This window comes from Schistocerca serialis, chromosome 4, assembly GCF_023864345.2.
Source record: "Schistocerca serialis cubense isolate TAMUIC-IGC-003099 chromosome 4, iqSchSeri2.2, whole genome shotgun sequence".
NCBI lineage: Eukaryota > Metazoa > Arthropoda > Insecta > Orthoptera > Acrididae > Schistocerca > Schistocerca serialis.
Window position 1 is genome coordinate 91,090,117 of NC_064641.1, and position 23,149 is coordinate 91,113,265.

General features: G+C 43.3%; 2 protein-coding genes across 3 annotated transcripts in view; one reads left to right on the forward strand and one right to left on the reverse strand.

Annotated features, from left to right (window-relative positions):
- LOC126474277 (cuticle protein 18.7-like) lies at positions 1–11,410 on the forward strand. The gene is made up of 3 exons (XM_050101742.1): positions 1–66; positions 3,214–3,493; positions 11,406–11,410. The coding sequence occupies exons 1-3, from the start codon at positions 55–57 to the stop codon at positions 11,408–11,410; spliced, it is 297 nt and encodes a 98-aa protein (XP_049957699.1). The 5' UTR covers positions 1–54.
- The window catches only part of LOC126473896 (cuticle protein 16.5-like), a 24,847-nt gene continuing 13,091 nt past the window's right edge, over positions 11,394–23,149 (reverse strand). The window contains exons 1-2 of one of the 2 annotated variants that reach the window (XM_050101236.1): positions 13,970–14,039; positions 11,394–11,948 (exon numbers count right to left, since the gene is read on the reverse strand). In XM_050101236.1, the coding sequence (XP_049957193.1) occupies positions 11,505–11,948; positions 13,970–13,981 (456 nt within the window). In that variant the 5' untranslated portion in view covers positions 13,982–14,039 and the 3' untranslated portion in view covers positions 11,394–11,504. Of the gene's footprint in view, positions 11,949–13,969; positions 14,040–23,149 lie in introns of those variants that run through there. The other variant, XM_050101237.1, reaches the window with a different exon arrangement.

The window sequence follows — 23,149 nt, forward strand, 5'->3', positions numbered from 1 at the left end:
CAGCGGCAGCAGTAGTAGCATCGGCATAACAGGCGCGCAGCACCACCAGCAAACATGAAGCTCCTGGTGAGTTCACCTAACACAGGCTCACTACGTCTTACCAAAGGCGGAGCGCAACATCTCTCAACTTCTTACTGCTAGCTTTGAGACTTTATAAATGTATTTATATCATTTTATGTTGAATTTACTTTCTCAGCCAGTAAGCACATTATTACAGACACTATTATACGCATATGATATCAATAGACTGTTGGTCATTACCTATTTAACTTAAAATATATCTGGAAATAAGTCGGGGCTTTATGCACTTCTTCCGCTCTCTAGATAAAAATTACTGGGAGAATAAAAGGAAAGTTAAATGAAGCGTCTATAGCCTGATTATTAAATTGTGATCCACTGGAAGGATTAATACAAGCTTTCAAAAGAAGCAATTCAGAGATATTATGAAAAAATGTCAATCAAAATATGCGAACGACGATTTGGACTCCCATGAATGTAGTTTAAATCCCTTAATCTTTACACAAAAATGGTATCAGAGCTTAAATGTAGACAGGTTCATTTTAGATGGAATTGTAAATTATTTGGTGCTTCAGCTGGTATCAGAGCTCTGCGTGTAGATAGGCTCTTTGGAGCTGGTGTTGGACAATATTTTATCGCGGAGATACAGATACAAGAAAACTATGTAGTTAAAAATGCTCGACATGCGACATTCTGTTTCCCCACATCGTTTCATTCTATCCTGAGTGGTGTACGCAACCACAGCTACGAACAGGTGTAGGGGGAGGTTATCAAAAGAAAGTTGTTGCACATCTGTATCGTGATGGGTTACAACGCTAGGCTATAATAGGCGCAGCTCCAGCTTTCTTGTGTGAAAGAGGTACTTGGTCACAAACGGGCAGAATATTGTTAAATCGGTGTTACCTGTTATAAATGACGCTCTTAAGCAAAATTACAGACCTTTTCTGTGACTTACCTTCTTGATACGTAACAACAAATATTGCATATTTCTTTCAGCCCCACTGGCGCTCTTATTATTAGTAAACATGTGACTAGGGCCTCTCGTCGGGTAGACAGTTTGCCCGGGGCAAGTCCTTCGATTTGACGCCACTTCGGCGACTTGTGCGTCGATGTGAATGAAATGATTAGGACAACACAACACACAGTCCCTGAAAGACCCAGTCGGGAATCGAACCCAGGCCATAAGAATTGACATTCTGTCGCCCTGACCACTCAGCTACGGGGTTCTGTGTGGAACCTTTCAGGAGGATTTTGTGAGTAGGTAAAAGTTAATTCCGATTTTTTCTAAGAAAGAAAGGAAGAACTTGGATTTTCCCGGTAGACACGGTGGTTAGCAATGTGACAGAATGTTTTGTGGTATGTTTAAGTTACACCACTTTATAACCCACAGGAATAGTTCTCTAGTTATGAAAATTGTGGCTCTTACTGCAAGATATTTTCAGGATTCTGCATCAATTAGGTGTCATTCTGTCATTCTGTATGTCTGTCAACACCCTTTCTTCTCAGGAACTGGAAAACGTAGCAATTTGAAATTTGTGTCAATTACTAAGGTGAACTGTCCCTTGGTGGTGTGAAAAATTTAAACTTCTAAGCCAATGCAATCAAAAGGTGCGGCCACTTATGTCACATAATATGATACTCGCAAACTGTTGAACTGTTTGTATACGCAATTACCTTCGTAGAGGGCCCCCAGGGTGCGAGATCCTCGCACTGTTTTGTTCAGAAAGCATTATCATGATGTATAACATCCGTTTTGGAATTAATTTACAGGGCCCATGTATTTGCTCCCTTCTAGTGTACAAGGGCTATGAAGTGGTACTCGGATTAGATAATTCTAGGACACTGATTTGCCGTCGTTCACGGTATATGAAAAGGTAGAATTTCGAATATTAAGAGAAATGGTCGTCATAAAACGGGAATTCGGCAGCGCTCTAATCACGCATACGCCAGTATCTACGAACTGCAATACCATAAAGGACCAGTGAACGTTAGTGTTGTTGGAATGAGCGAGAGATCGATTCCTTGTCTAGCCACAACGGCCTTTATTTGCTGACTTTTATCTGTTCGGTGCTCACTCTGGCTTCTTAATCGTTACACTGGATTTGCAGCAGTCTGTGAACCAAACACGCGTAAACACTTAGTAAGTACAAAGAAATACGTGTACAGTCATTTATATTAGTACAATTTTAAGACACTTTTGAATTTAAGTGTTCGATCTGTCATCTCCCCCTCCAGTTTCTACCCCATGTATATTCAAAATATACATAAATGACCTTGTGGATGACATCGGAAGTTAACTGAGGGTTTTTGCGGATGACGCTGTGATATATCGAGAGGTTGTAACAATGGAAAATTGTACTGAAATACAGGAGAATCTGTAGCGAATTGACGCATGGTGCGGGGAATGGTGATTGAATCTCAATGTAGACAAGTGTAATGTGCTGCGAATACATAGAAAGAAAGATCCCTTATCATTTAGCTACAATATAGCACGTCAGCAACTGAAAGCAGTTAATTTCAGAAGTTATCTGGGAGTACGCATTAGGAGTGATTTAAAATGGAACGATCGTATAAAGTTGATGGTCGGTAAAGCAGATGCCAGACTGAGATTCATTGGAAGAATCCTGAGGAAATGCAATCCGAAAACAAAGGAAGTAGGTTACAGTACGCTTGTTCGCCCACTGCTTGAATACTGCTCGGCAGTGTGGGATCTGTACCAGATAGGGTTGATAGAAGAGATAGAGAAGATGCAATGGAGAGCAGCGCGCTTCGTTAGAGGATCATTTAGTAATCGCGAAAGCGTTACCGAGATGATACATAAACTCCCGTGGAAGACTCTGCAGGAGAGACGCTCAGTAGCTAGGTACGGGCTTTTGTTGAAGTTTCGAGAACATACCTTCACCGAGGAGTCATGTAGTATATTGTTCCCTCCTACGTATATCTCGCGAGGAGACCATGAGGATAAAATCAGAGAGGTTAGAGCCCACACAGAGGCTTACCGACAATCCTTCTTTCCACAAACAATACGAGACTGGAATAGAAGGGAGAACCCTTAGAGGTACTCAAGGTACCCTCCGCCTCACACCTTCAGGTGGCTTGCGGAGTATGGATGTAGATGTAGATGTAGATATGTTGCTGCCTATCATGCATAATATGCTGGCACATTGTTCAGTGCTTGTTCTGGTCTGCCTACAGATCGTCCTGAGTGCCTTGGTGGCAGTGGCTCTGGCCACGCCCGGCTACCTGGGGGCGGGCGCCTACCTGGGGGCGGCGGGCGTCGCCCCCGTCATCGGCTCGGCGCCGGGCCTCGTCGCCCCACAGCCGCCGGCCCCCGTGGTGGTGGGCGGCCTGGCAGCCTATGGCCCCGCCAACATCGTGCTGGGACCGGAGGGCGTGCCCCTGGACACGCCTGCGGTGGCCGCCGCCAGAGTGCAGCACCTGTCCGCGCGTCTCGCCGTGCAGTCTCGCGGGTCGGGTAGCGCAGCCGCCGCCGCCGCCGCTGCCGCCGCCGCCGCCGGCGCCTACGCCGTGCCCGCAGCCGTCGCCGCCCCCGCCGTCGCCGCCGTCGCCCCCGCCGCCTACGGCGTTCCTGGACTCGCAGGCCTCGCTGCCGCCAAGGCTCTCTACCACGGCTGAAACATCTGCGAGCCGATGTTGAAACGTGCCCTGTAAAGCAGCTTGTGTACACAATTCGGCGTAGCTACTGCAGATGTACACAATCTTTGTATATTACTAGAGGACGCCAGAGGACGAATAAATTATGATTAATAGCTATGTTTCTGTTGTTTTTTGTCTTCCGTTGTCCTACTGTTATAGCATGTATTCTCCAATATACTTCTAAAGCTTATCCCAGATATATTAGTCACAAGGCTTATGTCGAATGTCCTAACAACTCTACAAGAGGAAATAGTCACATTCAGAAAAAGAAGAGGAATAACGGTTGAATGGCGGTAAAAGATGCCGATCCATAATATTGGGAACAGTTTGGACAAGCACTAGCCAGTAGCCGGCCGGGGTGGCCGAGCGGTTCTGGGCGCTACAGTCTGGAACCGTGAGAATCCTGCCTCGGACTTGGATGTGTGTGATGTCCTTAGGTTAGTTAGGTTTAAGTAATTCTAAGTTCTAGGGGAATGATGACCTCAGAAGTTAAGTCCCTTAGTGCTCAGAGCCATTTGAACCATTTTGAACTAGCCAGTAAGACAATTCGCTCAACTAATCTTATAGATGAACAGTACAGATAAATAATATAGAACAGCGGCAAGAAGGCGAATGCTACAAATCTTTTGGTATACAGACGGACAGACAGACAATTCTGAAATGAAATATTGTACTGCGAATAGTTTACGCGTACAAGAGGCGACAGAGACTACGATGGGCTGAAAGAGAAAGAAAAAAAAAACAAAGGCAACCTATGTCTATAGACAGCTTCAACAATGAACTATTAAGGAACGTGACTTTCTGTATAATACTACTAAGTCTGTTCAATATGCTGGCAAGGAAGGCTCATAGCAAGATCGTACAAAAAGTACAACTTATATCGCCTTTCATTGAGGGAGAAAGAAGATCACGCCAGAATTATATGAAGACTGACTTACTTATTCAGCATACTGTTTCCCTGAGCAGCAGACTAAAAGTAATGTAAGTATATACTAAGTGAGGAACGATAACAAATGCAGTATTTCTGATGAAACAGGTAACTGAAGAACATGCAAAATTTAATTCGGAGAGTCAATAGGCATTTTTTACTAGGAAAAGCCTTCGATAAAATTAATGGAGAACAACTGTGGTACCTAATGAAGAAAAAGTTTAGCTTCGAGCGATGAAGTAGTGAAAATAACAGATTATCACATAGGTAAAAAGGCAAGGCCTGGTAGAAATTCCTGGATAAAAGAGGAGAAACTACATTTAGCTGACGAAAGGAGAAAATATAAAATTGTAGCAAATGAAGCAAGCGAAGGGGTATACAGGCGTCTAAAAATATAAGATCGACAGAAATGGGAGAATCGCTAAGCAAAAATGGCTAGAGGACAAATCCAAAGCAGTACAAGTATGCTTAACTAGGGGACAAATATATAGCATTTTGTCAAAAACTGACATTCTGAAATCGTGGCTAAGTACAAAATACACGTCGATTTTTGTAAGGAAAAGAACAGCAACCAGCCGCTCTTTATAATGCTATTTATTTATTCAAATGGCAGTTGACGTCTAGACACACACTGGTTGACGTCAACGTAAGTTTTCGCTTTTTTATTCCGCCTTGTGGCGGAGGTTCCTTGGGGAGGTGGTGCCTTAAAGCTAAAACGATGTTAAAAACGACCTACTTAGACGTAACTATTCCTAATAACGATTGAACATAACGTAAAGAAATCTTTAAAGTTCAGTTATTATACATATAGTTTATTTATGTAGGAATTCTCCCGTCATTCTGTTGCAGTTTTGTTGGTTTCTGTTCACTAAATGCTGAAGATTATTTCAAGCACTTATTTGATATACATATATTCACATAATGTAAAGCACAATACACGATCAACAAGTTTTTGTCACATGGGAAAATGAGTACATAAATGGCTATTGCACAAAACTGAAAGAGTCAAAGAATTTCTCTCTCAGAGACATCTCAACAAGTATCTGATGTTACAGTAGAGCAACTTACAAACTACGAAAGTTTAATTGCATGCAATTTATTTTCAATAAACATTAATTACAAATAAAGTAAATAAATGGAAAAGCCAATCTGTTAGACAAAGTTACTTAAGTAATATTACTTAAATACTGTGGCACACACTCGTAACATAATAAATGATCATAAATAAGCGTATGTATAAATATTTCGACAGTGGACGGTTCTGTGTCACATGGTCGCTACTTGAAAGTTTAAACTAATTTAACTATTGTAATAATGCGTGAGTAAGCAGGCTGTTATATTTTAGTATAGGGTTTCAGTCTTCTTATTTTTACCGTCAAGGCGAGTAGTGTTTATTCATGTTTCAAATTGGGAAAAAGATGATTGAAATTTTGTAGAAAGATTGCATTTGATAGCTCAAACTGTTCATTAAGGATTTGTAACGCCACCTTTCTCAGAATGATGCAAATCGGGATGTAGTCTTCAGTGCATTTTACTGCATGTCTGTCGAGAGTTGTGTGCATTTCATATGTAGGTTCTGATATTTTATTCGAAGGACCACTTATAAGGACATTTTCCTGTTGCTCTTCGTAGCCATACATTTACAGATACAACAAAAACTGTACATAGCTGTTAAGTTTTACCCATTTCAGAACTCTTTCATGATGTTTGCATAGCAGATAATATTATGTCCTCTGTCTTTTTTTTTTTTTTTTTTTTCATCAGCTTACCTGCACGATCACGGGAAACTTATTCTAAGCCTGTTTCATCAAGAAAATTAAGAGTAAATTCCACAGTGCAAATTTGTAAGTTCATTTTAGTGAAGCAGAAGAGTTACGAGAGGACAGTGCGAATACGAAGAGATAAAATTAGATGCCTGTGGTGAGCAGCCGGGTAAGTGACACCATGCATGGAGTCACGGTTCTGAATCCGCGTAGCCAGGCAGGTGACCGCGATAGCAAACGAGAGAGGACTGTTCATAAGGCATCCTGTTAATTCTCGTAACAATCCAATAAAAATATTGTACATGACATATGAAATTTTTACACTGATTTTCGAAGTTTCTGGAAGAGTGACGAATGAAAATCCAGGCATCAGAGATAAAATAGAAAAGAAAATGCCTCATGAACTACTCCATAAGCACAGTCGCTTGTCGTTCACAGTTTCCCAGACACCAGTGTGATTAGCTACAGAGTATTTCACTTTATTTCAAACAGTAATTTGCCACCGTTCAATATTCTACATTATTTATAAAGAGAAACATGATGAGATGCAATGTATGGATTTCAGTTTTACGTGGCGTGCTGCTTTTCGTATACGCTCTAAGACAAAAAACGTAGAGCCACGAAGGAATTACCAGAATGGGACGGGAACCTGTAGACGTGATCTACATGTACACGCAAACAAATAATTACAATCTCAGAAAAATTGGATGATTTTTTAAAGAAAAAAGCTTGATAAACTTAGCATATCAATAACGCGTTGGTCCTCCTCTGACCCTCATACAAACAGTTATTTGCCTTGGCAATGATTGACAGAATTATTTTATGTCCTTCTGAGTGACATCGTACCACATTCTGTCAAATATGTGAGCGTTAGAGCGTCAGAATCCGAGCTGCTTGGAGGCTCCTTCCCAGAATGCTCCAAAACGTTCTCAGATGGGGAGAGATTCGACGATCTTGCTGGCCATGGATGGGTTTTGCAAGCACGAACAGGTAGTTGAAAGTCATGCAGTGTGTGGGCACGCATTATCTTGCTGAAATGTAGCCCCAGAATGGCTTTCCACGAAGGGCAACAAAGCGGGTAGTAGAATATGATTGTCGCACCGCTGTGCTGTAGCGATGCTGCGGATGACAACCAAAGAGGTCCTGATTTGAAAAGAAATGGCACTCCAGACTATCACTCCTGGATGTCGGGCCGTATGCCAGCCGACACGTTGATATCCCACCGCTGTCCAGGGGGTCTCCAGAAACATTTTCTCTGGTCATTGGGTCACAGTTTGGATCGTGTCTTATCTCAGAAGACAATTATACTTCAGTCAACGAGATTACAGGCCGAATAAATGTCTGGAGACCCCCCAGACGGCTGTTGAATATCAACCGGATTGCCGCCTGCAATATGGTGCGACACTCAGGTGTGATGATCTGGGATGCCATTTCCTTTCAGAGCAGGACCTCTTTGGTCGTCATGAGCGGCACCTTTCTATCACAGCGGTAGGTCGACGATATTCTAGGCCCCGTTTTGTTGCCCTTCATGGCAAGCTATTCTAGGCTTACATTTCAGCAAGATAATGTCCGCCCGCACACTGCGAGAGTTTCTACTGCTCATGCTTGTCAAACACTACCTTGGCCAGCAAAGTCACCGGATGTCTACCCAGTGGAGAAAATTTGAAGCTTTATGGGCAATGCCCTCCAGGAAACTTGGATTTTGAGGATATATTTGAAAGAATGTGGTACGATATCACTCAAGAGGACGTCTGCCCCCGGTAGCTGAGTGCGCAGCGCGACGGAATGTCAATCCTAAGGACTCGTGTTCGATTCCTGATTTGGTCGGAGATTTTCTCCGCTCAGGGACTGGGTGTTGTGTTGTCATAATCATTATTATTTCACCCCATCGGCGCGCAAGTTGCCGAAGTGGTGTCAACTCGAAAGACTTACACCCGGCGAACGGTCTACCCGAAGAAAGGCTCTAGTCACAAGACATTTACGTTTTACTCAAGAGGACTTCCAACAACTCTGTCAATCACTGCCAAGGCAAATAATTGCTCGTATAAGGGACAGAGGCGGACCAACGCGTTATGGATTTGCACAGTTTGTCAAGTTTGAGTGAATCATTCAATTCTTGTGAAATTGTTATCATGTGTTTGTGTATACACGTGCACCACATCTACCTATTCCGTCCAATTCGAATAATTCCTTGATGGGGCGTCGTAATCTTTATCTTAGAGTGTACATGTGGAGTTAAGTTTTACGTAAGACTTTCTCATTTGTCCACTTTATTCTCGTCTCACAGTTTCCAAATGATGATCTAGTCGTAAACTCGACGAGTTGTGTGAAATACTTAAATAAAAGTGATCTTGTATCAATAACTTTTGAAAGGAACGAATGGGAGTGTTCTCCGGCAATCGCGCCGTGGCTGTTTGTGTAATGTGGTAACTTCCTGATGTATGGATACATTACTTGTATTGAGGATGTTGTATAATCAGTTTCACTTTAAAAGGCTTTATAACTATATTGTTTCCGAAGGGACGTGCAGAGCATTCTTCCCTCATTTAAAGGTGGCTTAACTTTATCTGTACATATTAGTTTCATAAAAATCAACCATTGATTTAAACGTACGACACATTCTACTTATTTTTTAGAGCCAAATTCGTAAGCTATTAATGATCACTAGTCATACTTTCATTACGATAGTAGATCTGTAATGATTGGTACAACACATTACAGATATACAGCTGCCGATTTCGCCTCCTGTATCCAGTTCAATCCCATTTCTCTGTCCTAATAGTTCCCACGTCTCCCATTATTTCCCAAGCCTTTTTACACGTTACATTTTAGGTAAGTGATTGAGGTGCTCCAGAATTAGGAATGAATGAATCGGATGCAGTGGGAATCCTGATTTGTCTGTCACCAGCGAACGATTCAGAAACAGACTGATGTGCCATGTGCTTACGTATGTCAGCGTGCACTGTACAGTGACCTTTACGTTCGGAACGTTAGTTCTGCTGCAAAAGTTCGAGAAATAGTTGGTGGGCACAAGGATACATTTTTGTTTCTACGTTTAATGTCCATCCCCCGTTCACACGGCACCCGACTTACGCAGAAAAAAAAAAAGAAATAGGAAAATGGCAGTTGTAGAGTAAAACAATTTCTCATCTGAAGCGACAGTTATTAAGAATTTCTAAGAAGAACTGTGTAAATCTCTTTAGAGATCCTAAGAGAAATCTTGAAATCCTGTGGGGAATATGCGCTGTTTTCAAACTTCCTGGTAGTTCATAACGTGTTCTGTAATTTGGCTCGAAACTAGAATCCTGCTTTCCATTGAGAATACTCTTAACGACAAAGCTATCTACACTCATCTGGTCAGACCATTGCCTGCGGAGGACAAAAGCTAAAGTTTGAGAGACGATCCAGTATTCAGTTTTAATCCATGTGGAAGTTTCACCTGTAAATATTAACTTACGTTAGAGGCGCTTGATAACCGATTCATAACATCGGGTGCAAATGATGTGTGTGATTACAGATGGTCGTTGAGAGTTGTAATACAATACTTCTTCAGAGTAGTGTTTCATGAAAAACATTGCACAAAAAGCTTGTCACCCTCACGAGGAATAGCGTGAATGAAATGCAACATCTGCTATTGTCTGCCTAATACCCATGATTCGGAGATGAAGAGAGTCAAAAAGTTTGTTCACGTATGCCTTATCAGACAAAAGCCTACCATTGATGATTTAATTCCGTAGACCTACCAAAATGCACGGGTGTTGCTCTATACAGATATCTTCTATGGGAGAATGATAAAGCGAATTTGTGGGGCCAGTTGATGTGTGATAGGGTGCCTGAATCCTCAACGATCGAGGAATGTCAGCTTGCAGTCGTGTGATGTGTCAAGTAAGCACTCATCGCGATGTTGTGGAGGAAAGGACAGGAGATGGTCATCAAGAATGTTGACATTGCTATCATGGTTCGTTTCTACCGTAGCCTGAGTATGTGGGACTAAGCTATCATATGAACAAGACCTGTAAAATATCAAAAACCACCTGCGGTCCTAAATAAAGCTTCCACATTCTGATTTAAAGAGCTGCTTGAGCCTTTAGTGCATTTGATGCCACGCATCAACTGAAATTCTGTGTTGTTTGGCCCATTTAACAAGTGTATCTTAATATTTCGAAATTTTGCAAAGTACCCAACTCCAAAGTTGGACTGCATGCAGTTACCTACATATTTTTCAATAGGAAACTGCTCCATAAGGAATTTATTTACTAATAGTAGCAATACTTGAAGAGTTTGAATTATCATTGACAAGACATCACATTCCTCTTCAGCCCCCATTCACTGGCATCTTTTTATGACCACTGATCTTACACTGTGTTACATAACTGCGAATGGTATTCAATCTTTGTAGTAACATCGGCTAACCCATGTCGAAACACTAACGAATCAGGAACGCCATTCGAATTGTGGTCAGGGTCACGTCCAAACACGATAATTTATTTCTGCTGTTCTAACACATCTCCACTTCAACCAGTGTAATGCTGCATCCATTTAATCTATTGGATCATATGCGCTGCTTTCACGGCGTAAACGATCTGTGAAGGTTTAGGCAGCAGCTGTGGCCGAGCGGTTCTAGGCGCTTTAGTCCGGAACCGCGCTGCTGCTACGGTCGCAGATTCGAAGCCTGTCTCGGGCATGGATGTGTGTGACGTCCTTAGGTTCGTTAGGTTTAAGTAGTTCCTAGTCTAGGGGACCGATGACCTCAGATGTTAAGTCCCATAGTGGTAGAGCCATTTCAGCCATTTTCTGTGGATGTTCACATGAGCACCAGTCTTTCACCATCATAATGCTCCACGTTGCCAACGATCTCTGTTATGGAAGCGACTAACAATTTCGTCCAGTAAGGTTAAGTACTCCTATGCTGTTGATATTTATTCAGTGTAATGTTGTGTTTGTGTTGTAAGGAAGTACAACAATGGTATTTACTCAATAACAACAGAATGATTAGAATGTAAAGTATAATTTATTATCTTTTGCCTTTTTCTGTACAGTGTAAACGAATACTTTATAGTTCGCGCTGCTTTCTCCCTTTTGAGTAGTCGGTGAGGTGATCTGTTGCACGGTGTTAACCGTCGTCTAGCGTAGTTGTTTTAGCCGTGGTAGGCAGCCTTGAGGGCAGCCAGGGATCCGGGAGCAGCCAATAGGCCAGGAGCAGCGACAGCCGCAGGAGCGACGGCGGCGACAGCGGGGGCAGCGACGACAGCGGGGGCGGCGTAAGCGCCGTAGGCTGCGGCGGAGGCGGCGGCGAGGGCGGCACCGTTGATGGCGGCGTCGCGGGCCCTCGTCTGGGCGACGGCGGCCAGGTGGGCGCCCCTGGCGGCGGCCACGTCAGGGGTGTCCAGGTTGTAGCCACCTGGCCCGACGACGATGTTGGCCGGACCGTAGGCGGCGAGGCCGGGATGGATGCCGCCCACATAGACAGGAGCTGGCTGGACGGCGGCAGCGAGGCCTGCGGCGTAGGCGGGGGCGGCGACGCCCGCCCCCAGGAAGCCGGGCTTGGCCAGGGCCACGGCCACGACAGCACTCAGGACGATCTGAAAGTAGGTTTCAGCCGCTCATTTCAAAACTATCACAGATTTCACAGATTTCAATTGTACACTATGTTAGGCAGTAACTGTGCTACAATAATCTTATTAAAGTTGTGCTATTATCTTTCAAACATGGCTTTCTTTCTATGATCGTGTTGTCACGAAGAAAATTTATTCATATTTAACTCACTTCAAGGGTGCAAAAGAAATTATTGTTATCTCGTTTACTTACCAATTACAGATTAAGAGAAAAGTGAGGAACATAGTAAATACATTGTAGTGCATCCACTGTGCAAGAAGATAGAGACTCGAGTGCATGTTCTCTTATACCTTTTTCAATATGTGTCATAAACATTCATGGCCACATCTGTAGCTGAGTGGCCGTCTATGTGGATGACTGCTGTGCAGAAGACCTGGGTTCAATTCCTGGTACTGCTTTGAATTTTTTCTTCAGGGAGGTTTGTGCAGTCATCCTCCTAAAGCCAGCTGAGGAGCTGCTTGACCGTTCGGTAGCGGCACCAGCCCTGATAAACTGACAGCAGTCAGCAGTGTGGAGTACTGTCATGTGCCCTTCCATGCTACATTCACATGACACCAGTGGCTAATGGTTGATATGGAGGTGGAACAGACGTAGGTGGCTTGTATGTGGCCAGAACAGTTCTACCTTTCTTGTATAGACATTGATAAGCTGATTTCTGTTGTTTTATTTCAGCAGTGTTTTCCGTAAGAATGCTGAGAAACAACGTAACTGAGCACCTGGAACTTACCATACAGATCTCTTCACTGAAGTAGATACGTACTAGAAATATACTCCCGTTCTTATTCATAGTCAAATCGTCCAGTTTCAGCGAGCCGTTCCTGACGCTTTCCTTATATAATTCTTTTTCTAAATTCAGTAGGCAAATCCTGATCATTTTCTATGTTCCACAAGCCCACCTCCATCGAAAAATATCTTGTCGCTTTGTATCATATGCGTGATAACTTTCATATTTATATGTTCGAAATATTAATTCGTTTTTAGCTGATCGCGGTGGAGGTTCGAGTCCTCCCTCGGGCTTGGGTGTGTGTGTTTGTCCTTAGGATAATTTAGGTTATGTAGTGTGTAAGCTTGGGGACTGATGACCTTAGCAGTTAAGTTCCATAAGATTTCACACCCATTTTTTAATTCGTATTTAAATTTAAAATCTCAGTGTTTCCTTGTGTTCTTTCTATGTCTTAAATACTTTGAGACAATAATAAATGTTAACGTTTCCTTCTCCCAATAGCTTGAGCGAGCGAGGTGGAGCAGTGGCTAGCACACTGGATTCGCATTCAGGAGGACCACGGTTCAATCCCGCGTCTGGCCTTCCTGATTCAGGCTTTCCGTTATTTCCCTAATTCGCTCCAGGCAAACGCCGGGATTGTTCCTTTGAAAGGGCACGGCCGACTTCCATTTCCATCCTTCCCTAATCTGATGAGACCGATGACGTCTCTGTCTGGTCTCCTCCCCCAAACAACCCAACCCAACCCAATAGCTTGATACAGACAATTGTCGACGTAGACTGCATATTAAGGTCTTTGGATGATCTTGCATCAGACACTAATACAGCAGTAAATTTTTCGTGGACTTCATCCACGTGTTAAACAGTTCTGGAGTGAAACTTCGTGGCAGATTGAAACTGTGTACCGGAGCGAGACTCGAACTGGTGACCTTTGCCTTTCGCGGGCAAGTGCTCTACTATCTGAGCTACCCAAGCACGACTCAACGGCCCGTCCTCACAGCTTCACTTCTCCCAGTACCTCGTCTCCTACCTTCTGCAATACCAGCAGGAAATACAAGAGAATAATACGAGTCGTATAGCCGTCGCTTAGTTTAGGTGAGTGAATCAGAAGATACTCCTGTTACTCCCTAAATGTCTTGGTTTTGCTTCAAGATGAACGTACTTCTAGAAGCCTAGATGCTAATAATGTCAGAGTGAAGCATCCAGCTTGCAGATGTGTCACAGGGACGAATGTTAGACGTCGCTGGAATGCTGTATCACACTCACCAAGCACTTCATGTTGGTGGTGTAGGTTTCCAGTGCGACGACCGCTGCTGCTGTTGCTCCCGCTGCCTGTCTGCTGCTGGACTGTGCCTAGGTTTGCCTATGGTCCGTTTATATACCCGGCGATAGCTGTCAGATATGCGTGAAAGTAGTGCAGGCGTCCTTCTGCCGCTGCGACCTGAAGTAGCCGTTGGCACACAAAATGGGTACTCCACCAGCCTTCCTGCTACTCGGGGTCTCCGCGTGCAAACTGCTATTTTAGCAGCTGCTCTGACTCTTTGATACCAATGAAGAGCAAAGATAACCCTTTCTAATGTGAACACATTTCCTAAAAAAAATGGTGAATTAAGTTGAATTCTCTGAATATTTTGTCATCTTCTCGGGGTCTCCATGTACAAATTGATATTTTCACGGTTGCTCTGACACTTTGATACCAGTGAAGAGGAAAGATAACCCTTTACAATCTGAGCACATTTAAAAAAATGGTGAATGAGGTTGAGTTATGTGAATATTTTGTCATCTTCTCGGGGTCTCCGTGTGCAAACTGCTATTTTCGCAGTTGCTCTGACTCTTTGATACCAATGAAGAGGAAAGATAACCCTTCATAATCTGAACACATTTTTAAAAAAAATGGTGAATTAAGTTGAATTCTCTGAATATTTTGTCATCTTAGATGATGAAAAATAATAACGAATTTTACGCCCTACAAATTTAATGGGGAAGGCGGATCGGATTTTAGTTCATCTTAATAGTCTTTTGATGTAATGTAGAATATTTGATATTTTAAGGAAAAGCTATGAATAAAGGCTTGTGTTATTTTACTTTTGTGGGGGAAAAATGTTACAGAGTTTACAGTTCATATTTTATGGCACAAAAATGTAATAATCACTACAAATTTATAACTTTGTAATACAAAAACATGGTGCAGATTGCTTCACTTTTTGTGGAAGCGTCTGAAACAATCCTTTCCCTTTGGAATATAAAGTGTTTCACTTGTGCTATTTTACTGCTCATACAAGCATCATCTTGATGACAAAATGTCACCCATGCTGTCATAATAACCAGGGTATCACTGATCCAGACCGCGTTTTTGGTGAGGTTTATATGCGTCTGCCTTTTTTGAGGAGCCAATACATATCCTAACAGTTATTCACACTCTCCTTCCCCCTTCTTTCCGTCTCTGCCAGAGGCATCCTACGTTAAGCAGACCCGTAATGGTCTTTTCCGCACTCTGGTTTTCATGGCAGAGCTCTTTGTGCAGAGACCAGCTGCTGATAGCTTGAAGATCTGCGAAGTTCCGTGCAAATGACAGAACGCTAGTCGTATCACGCTCCTCTGACAGAGAAAGAGTATGATTTTCTCTTAGAATTGAGTATCATAATGTTAACGTACATCAAAGCTTTCCCATAAAACAATAATAATCAGAGGGAACAGACAACTGGATCAATTAATGCCTAAAGCAATGCAGTGAACACCTAATTCGCACAGTCGTGCTAGTACCAAAATTTCACCTAAGTTGCTATGTATAGGCATTAGATTACTAATAACCGTCGATAGTACAACATCATTTAATTATTTAAATGACTATATGGCGTAATTTCTTTTGGAAGTGCAACTGTACCAGTTTAATTTTTTGGGCCAGTTGGGTAATATTAATGAAGTTGACATGCACCTAGTGAGTCTTGGGCCTTAGTAATGCTGACACTCTCTGTGTGGGCCTGCCGGTGTGGCCGTGCGGTTCTAGGCGCTTCAGTTTGGAACCGCGTGACCACTACTGTCGCAGGTTCGAATCCTGCCTCGGACATGGATGTGTGTGATGTCCTTAGGTTAGTTAGGTTTAAGTAGTTCTAAGTTCTAGGGGACTTATGACCTCAGATGTTGAGTCCCATAGTGCTGAGAGCCATTTGAACCATTTTTGAACTCTCTGTTTGGAATCTCACAGCTTGTCTATTTCGTGTCAGAAAAACCGTAAAGGAAGAGAATAGCAGTGATGAGGTGTTCAGTTATAGCAGAATGTTGAAATTAGATAGACTTATACGAAATAAGGAGACTGTTCGAAAAATCGTCAAGAAAAAGAATATGCGGAAGAGACTGACTAGATGAAATGATATGATGACAGGACATGTGCTAACACATCAGCGAATAACTGCCGCGGCACTACAAGGAATAATAGTGAGTAAACATTGTAAGGGATCGCAGAGATTGCAATATGTTCATAAATGTGGACGTGTGTAAGTTCTGCTGGGAAATGATGAGGTTGGAGTGGGAGGGGACGAGTTCTCGGCTCGCATCAAACCAGCCAAGATAAAAACGGAGACTTTCTATCCCGTTGGAGTCGTGTGTTCGGCTGTCATAGGCACAGCCGCTATTTCAGCAACGAAGTGGATAGATCACCAACTTCGTTTAAAAAGGGATGTCAATGTGCTGTTCGTTTCTGTCCCGCAGGGAAGGAAGACATTATAAAATCACGAAATGGAGCTAAACTGCCAAAAAACCGGATTATATAAAACTGATGATTTAGTATATGACGTTAACAGTTCAAACCTAGCAGATATCGCAAATGGAATATTTTGTATCCCGCCTGGAAAGCGGCCCGTGGGTCTGCTCCTGAAAAGTGAAGGGTAGGCCGAATGTAAGAAGTGAGTAGGAGGAGGAAAAGGTGAAACACATCGGTACTGCGTTTAACTTTACAGAATATTTTATAGAGAATAGCAGTCAATGACATACGTAACTTTGCACTGAAGAGCACGTAGGTGGGAAGCTGGATAGGCATCAACGCTAATAGCCACTAGTTGTAGGACAAACTATCATTGAAGTAACTGAAGCAACTAAGTCTGTAATGGCTAGCCCCCTATGATGTAGAAGCTAAGTTGCTCGGTCGTCGGGTCGGAATCAAATGGGTAGAATCTGGAGCGGCGCTCGTAGAGCTGCACAGCGCCAGCTAGAGGGCGCTGTCGTCTGTGTCGGTGTCGTAGTGCCAACCTAGCAGAGCGCACCTACGTTGTGGCATCGTAGCTATCGATACCACAGAATACATCTAACCAACCTGAATTTAAAAAAATTTTTTATTGCTGTATTAGAATATCCAACATGCTCAGCTCCGTCGGACTCCAATCATTCTTGGAGCTCTGACTCTTGTTTACTGTTCACTCTTCCAGCTGCGGTCTGCGTCTTGTTACCCATTCCAATCTCCTCCACATTATACACAATAAATTAATGGGATGGTACCTCTGTCGGGCAATCCTATTTTAGAATGGAGACTTCAATAATGCAGTTTCACCTGTGCGAATGAGCGTTCAGTTACATATCATTTTCCTTTGCTAAGCATTTGTTATAAGCTACTTCATCTGCTCTTGTAAGGACTGTTAAACCAGGAGCTATTCCATAACCCACATCTCCAGGAAAAAAGGCATTAAAAATACTGCCAGTCATGTGGTCCATTTCATTGCTGTGCAAGCTGCTTGAACGTTACCTCTGGATTTCCCTTTTCTCTTGATGTGGTCATCTCCATGTCATGCAGTTTCTTCATAAACATATGCCGGCCGCGGTGGTCTAGAGGTTCTAGGCGCTCAGTCCGGAACCGCGCGACTGCTACGGTCGCAGGTTCGAATCCTGCCTCGGGCATGGCTGTGTGTGATGTCCTTAGGTTAGTTAGGTTTAGGTAGTTCTAAGTTCTAGGGGACTGATGACCTCATAAGTTAAGTCCCATAGTGCTCAGAACCATTTGAACCATTTGAACCATTAACATATAGGTAGAATCGGCTGACCGGAAAGCAGCTCGGAATGAAAAGCTTTTTGCTGTTACGTCTTGGCCGTTTAAATAACAATTGTAATCGTAGGACATTTTATCTAATCCGACATTTTATTTATTACTGCGGTCGCTGCTTCCCAGAAGGTGACTGATACCGTGTGCTGAGTCGGATGTCCTCAGGGAAACAACAAACACCCAAAGTACCTTGGGGTTACCCTAGATAGGACACTAACATTCAAAGAACACCTGACGAAAACTGCAGCGAAACTTAAAACACGCAACAACATATTGCAGAAGGTCTGTGGCACCACTTGGGGCTCCACAGCATCTACCTTAAGAACATCCGCACTTGGCTTGGTGTATCCAGTGACAGAATACTGTGCCCCAGTGTGGCTCAACAGCTAACACACACACATGGTAGATAGCCAACTTAATGCAACAATGCGTATTATATCAGGCACAATCAGGCCAACTCCTACAGTGTGGCTGCCCGTTCTCAGTAACATAGCCCCTCCTAACCTGCGCCGTGAACACGCTCTGGTTAGAGAATTCCAAAAAATCATGACCAACCCTCAATTACAAATCCATGAAGATACTCACGACATCCAAGGAAACCGACTCCTGTCCAGGCATCCTCCACTAAAGACCGCACAGGCTCTGCGCCAAACCAACTTTAAAATAAATGACCGATGGAAAGAGGAATGGGAGAGCAGAACAACAGTAAACTGCCACAGTATGCCATGCATCTTTAGTAAATCAAAAGGATTTGATTGGCCTCGCAAAGTTTGGTCAACTCTTAATCGCATCAGAACCAACTGTGGGAGATGCGCCGACTCCTTACACAGATGGGATAAACTTCCTTCGGCCGCTTGCGACTGTGGCGCTGAGAGACAGACGGTGAAACACATCGTGCAGGAATGCCCACTAAGGGCATACGAGGGTGACCCACAGGATTTCCTAATGGCGACCCTAGAGGCAATCGACCATTTATTATCTAAGCTGGACGTCTGCTTGTGATTGCTCTTCTGTGAGTGTAAATTTACAATTGGCGGTGTCCTTATATACAAACTGTTATTTATTGCTCTGTTTATAGATATGTGATTTTTTTTAAATCGTGTTGTTTCTGTAATTTTTACTGTGATGTTATGAGCCATACGCTAAATAAATAAATAAAGCAGGGGAACAATATTGAAAACCAGAGTCTCCTTCATGTCGTGATACACAGACGTTGGTTGGTTGGTTTAAAGGCGGAAGAAGGGAGCAAACTACGAGGAAATCGGTCATTTCATACAGGATACCTCCGAAAAGCCGGCAGGAGCGGCCGAGCGGTTCTAGGCGCTACAGTTTGGAACCGCGTGACCGCTACAGTCGCAGGTTCGAATCCTGCCTCGGGCATGAATGTTTGTAATGTCCTTAGGTTAGTTAGGTTTAAGTAGTTCTACGTTCTAGGGGCCTGATGGCCTCAGAAGTTAAGTCCCACTGTGCTCAGAGCCATTTGAACCATACTTCCTAAAATCGTGTCTGACGTCCTTTTTACCGACTTAGTGCAGGTGCTTGATGTGGTATGGTCTCGACAAATCATTTTAAGTTCCCTGCAGAAACACTGATCCATGCTGCCTTTATAACAGTCCAAAATTGCGAAAACGATGCCGGTGCAGGATTTTGTGCGCATCCTGACGTCTCGGTTGCATTCCATAAATTTTCAATGGGATTCATGTCAGGCGATCTGAGTGGCCAAATAAATCACTCGAACTGTCCGAAAAGTTGTTCAAACCAAGCGCAAACAACTATGGCCCGGTGACGTGTCGCTTTGTCATACATAAAAATTTCATCGTTGTTTGGGAACACGAAGACCGTGAATGACTAAAAACGGTCTGCAAGAAGCCGAACATTACCATTTCCAGTCACTGGTCGGTTCAGTTGCACCAGAGAATCCAGTCCATTCCATATAAACACAGCATAATGGAGTCACCATAAGCTTGCCCAGAGCCTTGTTGACAACTTGGTCCATGGATTCGTAGGGTCTGCGCCGTATTGGAACTCTACCATCAGCTCCTACCAATTGAGATCGAGACTCATCTGACCAGTCCACCGTTTTCCACTCATCTGAAGCCCAACCGATATCATTATGAGCCAAGAAGAGGCGCTGTAAGCGTTGTCGTGCTGCTAACAAATGTACCGGGTGATCAAAAAGTCAGTATAAATTTGAAAACTTAATAATCCACGGAATAATGTAGATAGAGAGGTAAAAAATGGCACACATGCTTGGAATGGCATGGGGGTATATTAGAACAAAAAAAAAAAACACCCCATATTGCTAGACGCGTGAAAGATCTCTTGCGCGCGTCGTTTGGTGATGATCGTGAGCTCAGCCGCCTCTTTCGTCATGCTTGGCCTCCCAGGTCCCCAGACCTCAGTCCGTGCGATTCTCTTTCGTCATGCTTGGCCTCCCAGGTCCCCAGACCTCAGTCCGTGCGATTCTCTTTCGTCATGCTTGGCCTCCCAGGTCCCCAGACCTCAGTCCGTGCGATTCTCTTTCGTCATGCTTGGCCTCCCAGGTCCCCAGACCTCAGTCCGTGCGATTATTGGCTTTGTGGTTAGCTGAAGTCGCAAGTGTATCGTGATTGACCGACATCTCTAGGGATGCTGAAAGACAACATCCGACGCCAATGCCTCACCATAGCTCCGGACATGCTTTACAGTGCTGTTCACAACATTATTCCTCGACTACAGCTATTGTTGAGGAATCATGGTGGACATATTGAGCATTTCCTGTAAAGAACATCATCTTTGCTTTGCCTTACTTTGCTGTGCTAATTATTGCTATTCTGATCAGATGAAGCGCCATCTGTCGGACATTTTTTGAATGTTTGTATTTTTTTGTTCTAATAAAACCCCATGTCATTCCAAGCATGTGTGTCAGTTTGTACCTCTCCATCTACATTATTTCGTGATTTATTCAGTTTTCAGATTTATACTGACTTTTTGATCACCCGGTACTCGCGCCGGTCGTCTGTCAAATTTCGCTGCACTAACGACACGTTCGTCGTACGTCCCACATTGACTTCTGTAGGTAGTTCACGCAGTACTGCTTGTCTGTTATCACTGACAACTCTACGCGAACGCCGCTCTTGGTCGTTAGGTGAAGGCCGTCGGCCACTGCCTTATTCGTGGTGAGAGGTAATGTCTCAAATGAGGTATTCTCGGCACGCTCTTGACATTTTCGATCGCGGATATTGAATTCCCTAACGATTTCCGTAATGATATGTTCCATGCGCCTAGCTCCAGTTACCACACCGCGTTAAAGTCTGATAATTCCTTTCCTGCGGCCATCAACGCGTCGGAAATCTTTTCACAATATTTAACTGAGTACAAAAGACAGCTCCGTCAATGAACTGACCTTTTGTGCTTTGTGTACGTCTGAATATGTTCATATCGCTGTTCCATGACTTTTGTCTCCTTAGTGTAGCAGATTCGACACATATTTTCGTATCAATAAAAACAAAAGGTGGCTCGCGAAAGCGAAACCAGGTTCACAGTTCTGTAAAGCAGTTTACATCCTGCCTGAGCGCAAGAGAATGCGGAAATGATGCCATGGCTGACTGCAGTCCGTTTAAGATTACAGGATAAATGATGTCAATCACTTGGCGCTACACTGTTGTCACATCGGCTACCGCTCGGTTAAAGGCGACACACAAACACGGCAGGTCACGTCGCAATTGCTGGAATGCTGCTCGTGCAGTGCTGGGCAACACTGGAAGCTGCTGCCATCAGGTATGGCGGCAACGCGAGATGCTCTGTCCACAGCTGATTGTAAATGGCCGAAGACTGAACTGCCGCAGACAACGCGTATTGTGTCGTGGACGACCGGTTCTGGGCGCTTCATTCCGGAACTGCGCTGCTGCTACGATCGCAGGTTCGAACCCTGCCTCGGGCATGGATGTGTGTGTTGTCCTTAGGTTAGGTAGGTTTAAGTAATTCTAGGTCTAGGGGACTGATGACCTCAGATGTTAGGTCCCATAGTGCTTAGAGCCATTTGAAACTACTGAACGCGTATTGTAGCCGGGTGAACTTATATTCGTGTCCTAACCTAACCACAACCTTTTGATGTGCAAAGTATCCCAGAGAACAGCCTGTTAACAGGCAGCAGCAAAGCTATTAATCACGCTCGCTTTGCTTATGGCGACTGAAGTTGACCTGTACGAGCAAACTGAAGACAGAAAAAAATTCAGTTTCAGCTCTAAAAGCGAACTGTAACATCTTGTTTTTGCTATGCGAGCTGACGTGATACCGACCGATGAGTAGTGCTGTTTGCAACTTACTTATAGTTTATAGCCAGCACAGGTAGATTCCAGAGGAAGAAGAATGTTAAGTAGAAAAGAAAGCAAATGAAAAAGAGAATATGATGATGAAAACTATCCCATAAAAGATTAAAAATGACAAAAGTAGACTTAAACTAGTTAATTGAAAATAATAGTAATCAGAGTTATTTTGGCAAAGCTTTCTGAAAGAAAAGAATATTGTGCCCCAGAAACTGGGACGATACCACTGTGCTACAGAAGACCTTACAATAATATCGTTATATTTATTTATCTATTGAACTAGTTGCAACGATAATTTCCTGCCTTGAAATAGTTCAGTTTTACACAATGTCGTGTAAAGTTTACCTATTGTAGGCCGACCTTTGATGATAATTGAATATGAGAAGCAAAATTGCGTCTTGTGCGAAGGAATTCAGTAGTCTTTGGCTAGTGGTGTCGACGAAATGTGCGTATTTAGTTACCATCGTTTTGAGTGTGAGTGTGTGTTGTTTTGGATGTGCTTATCGAGTGTAATGAAATGCGAAATAAAACGGCCGGACTCAGGATTCGGGATCCAAACATAACAGGTAAAAAAGCCAGACAAGGAACTGGAATTTAACTGCCCATTTGTTGCGGCAGTTTGGCTACGGCGAACATTTCAGGCTTGTGCGGTCTGAGTGGAGCAAACCACCTCCAATACGTTTAGTGTCAACTACCTAATAATTGTAATCAGACTGTAGGTAACTGTGTTTCCATCACGAATAAGATATTAATAAACAAATGCACAAATGCACAAATTCTCAAAATAACGTGTAAATTGCCATAATGATCATCATTGTTGAAAGAACAGTCCTAAGTGACAAACGGCACATTGGAGTTTGGAGTTTGTACCATTACCTCCTTTCTGCATAATTGTTGTCGTGTGGAATTCATTTCAGTTATTTTGTATAAGTCAGTGCAGATTGCTACGTGCAGTTTGAAATACGCGTGCAGGCGTCAGTCGCAACCTACAGCGATGATAATGTAACATAGCAGTTCAAATTCTGAATACTGTTTTTGGAACGTCACGTATGTTTTGAGCGCCAGTAAATGTTTCTTAAATATAAATAGCGTTACTGAATCTCAATTCGC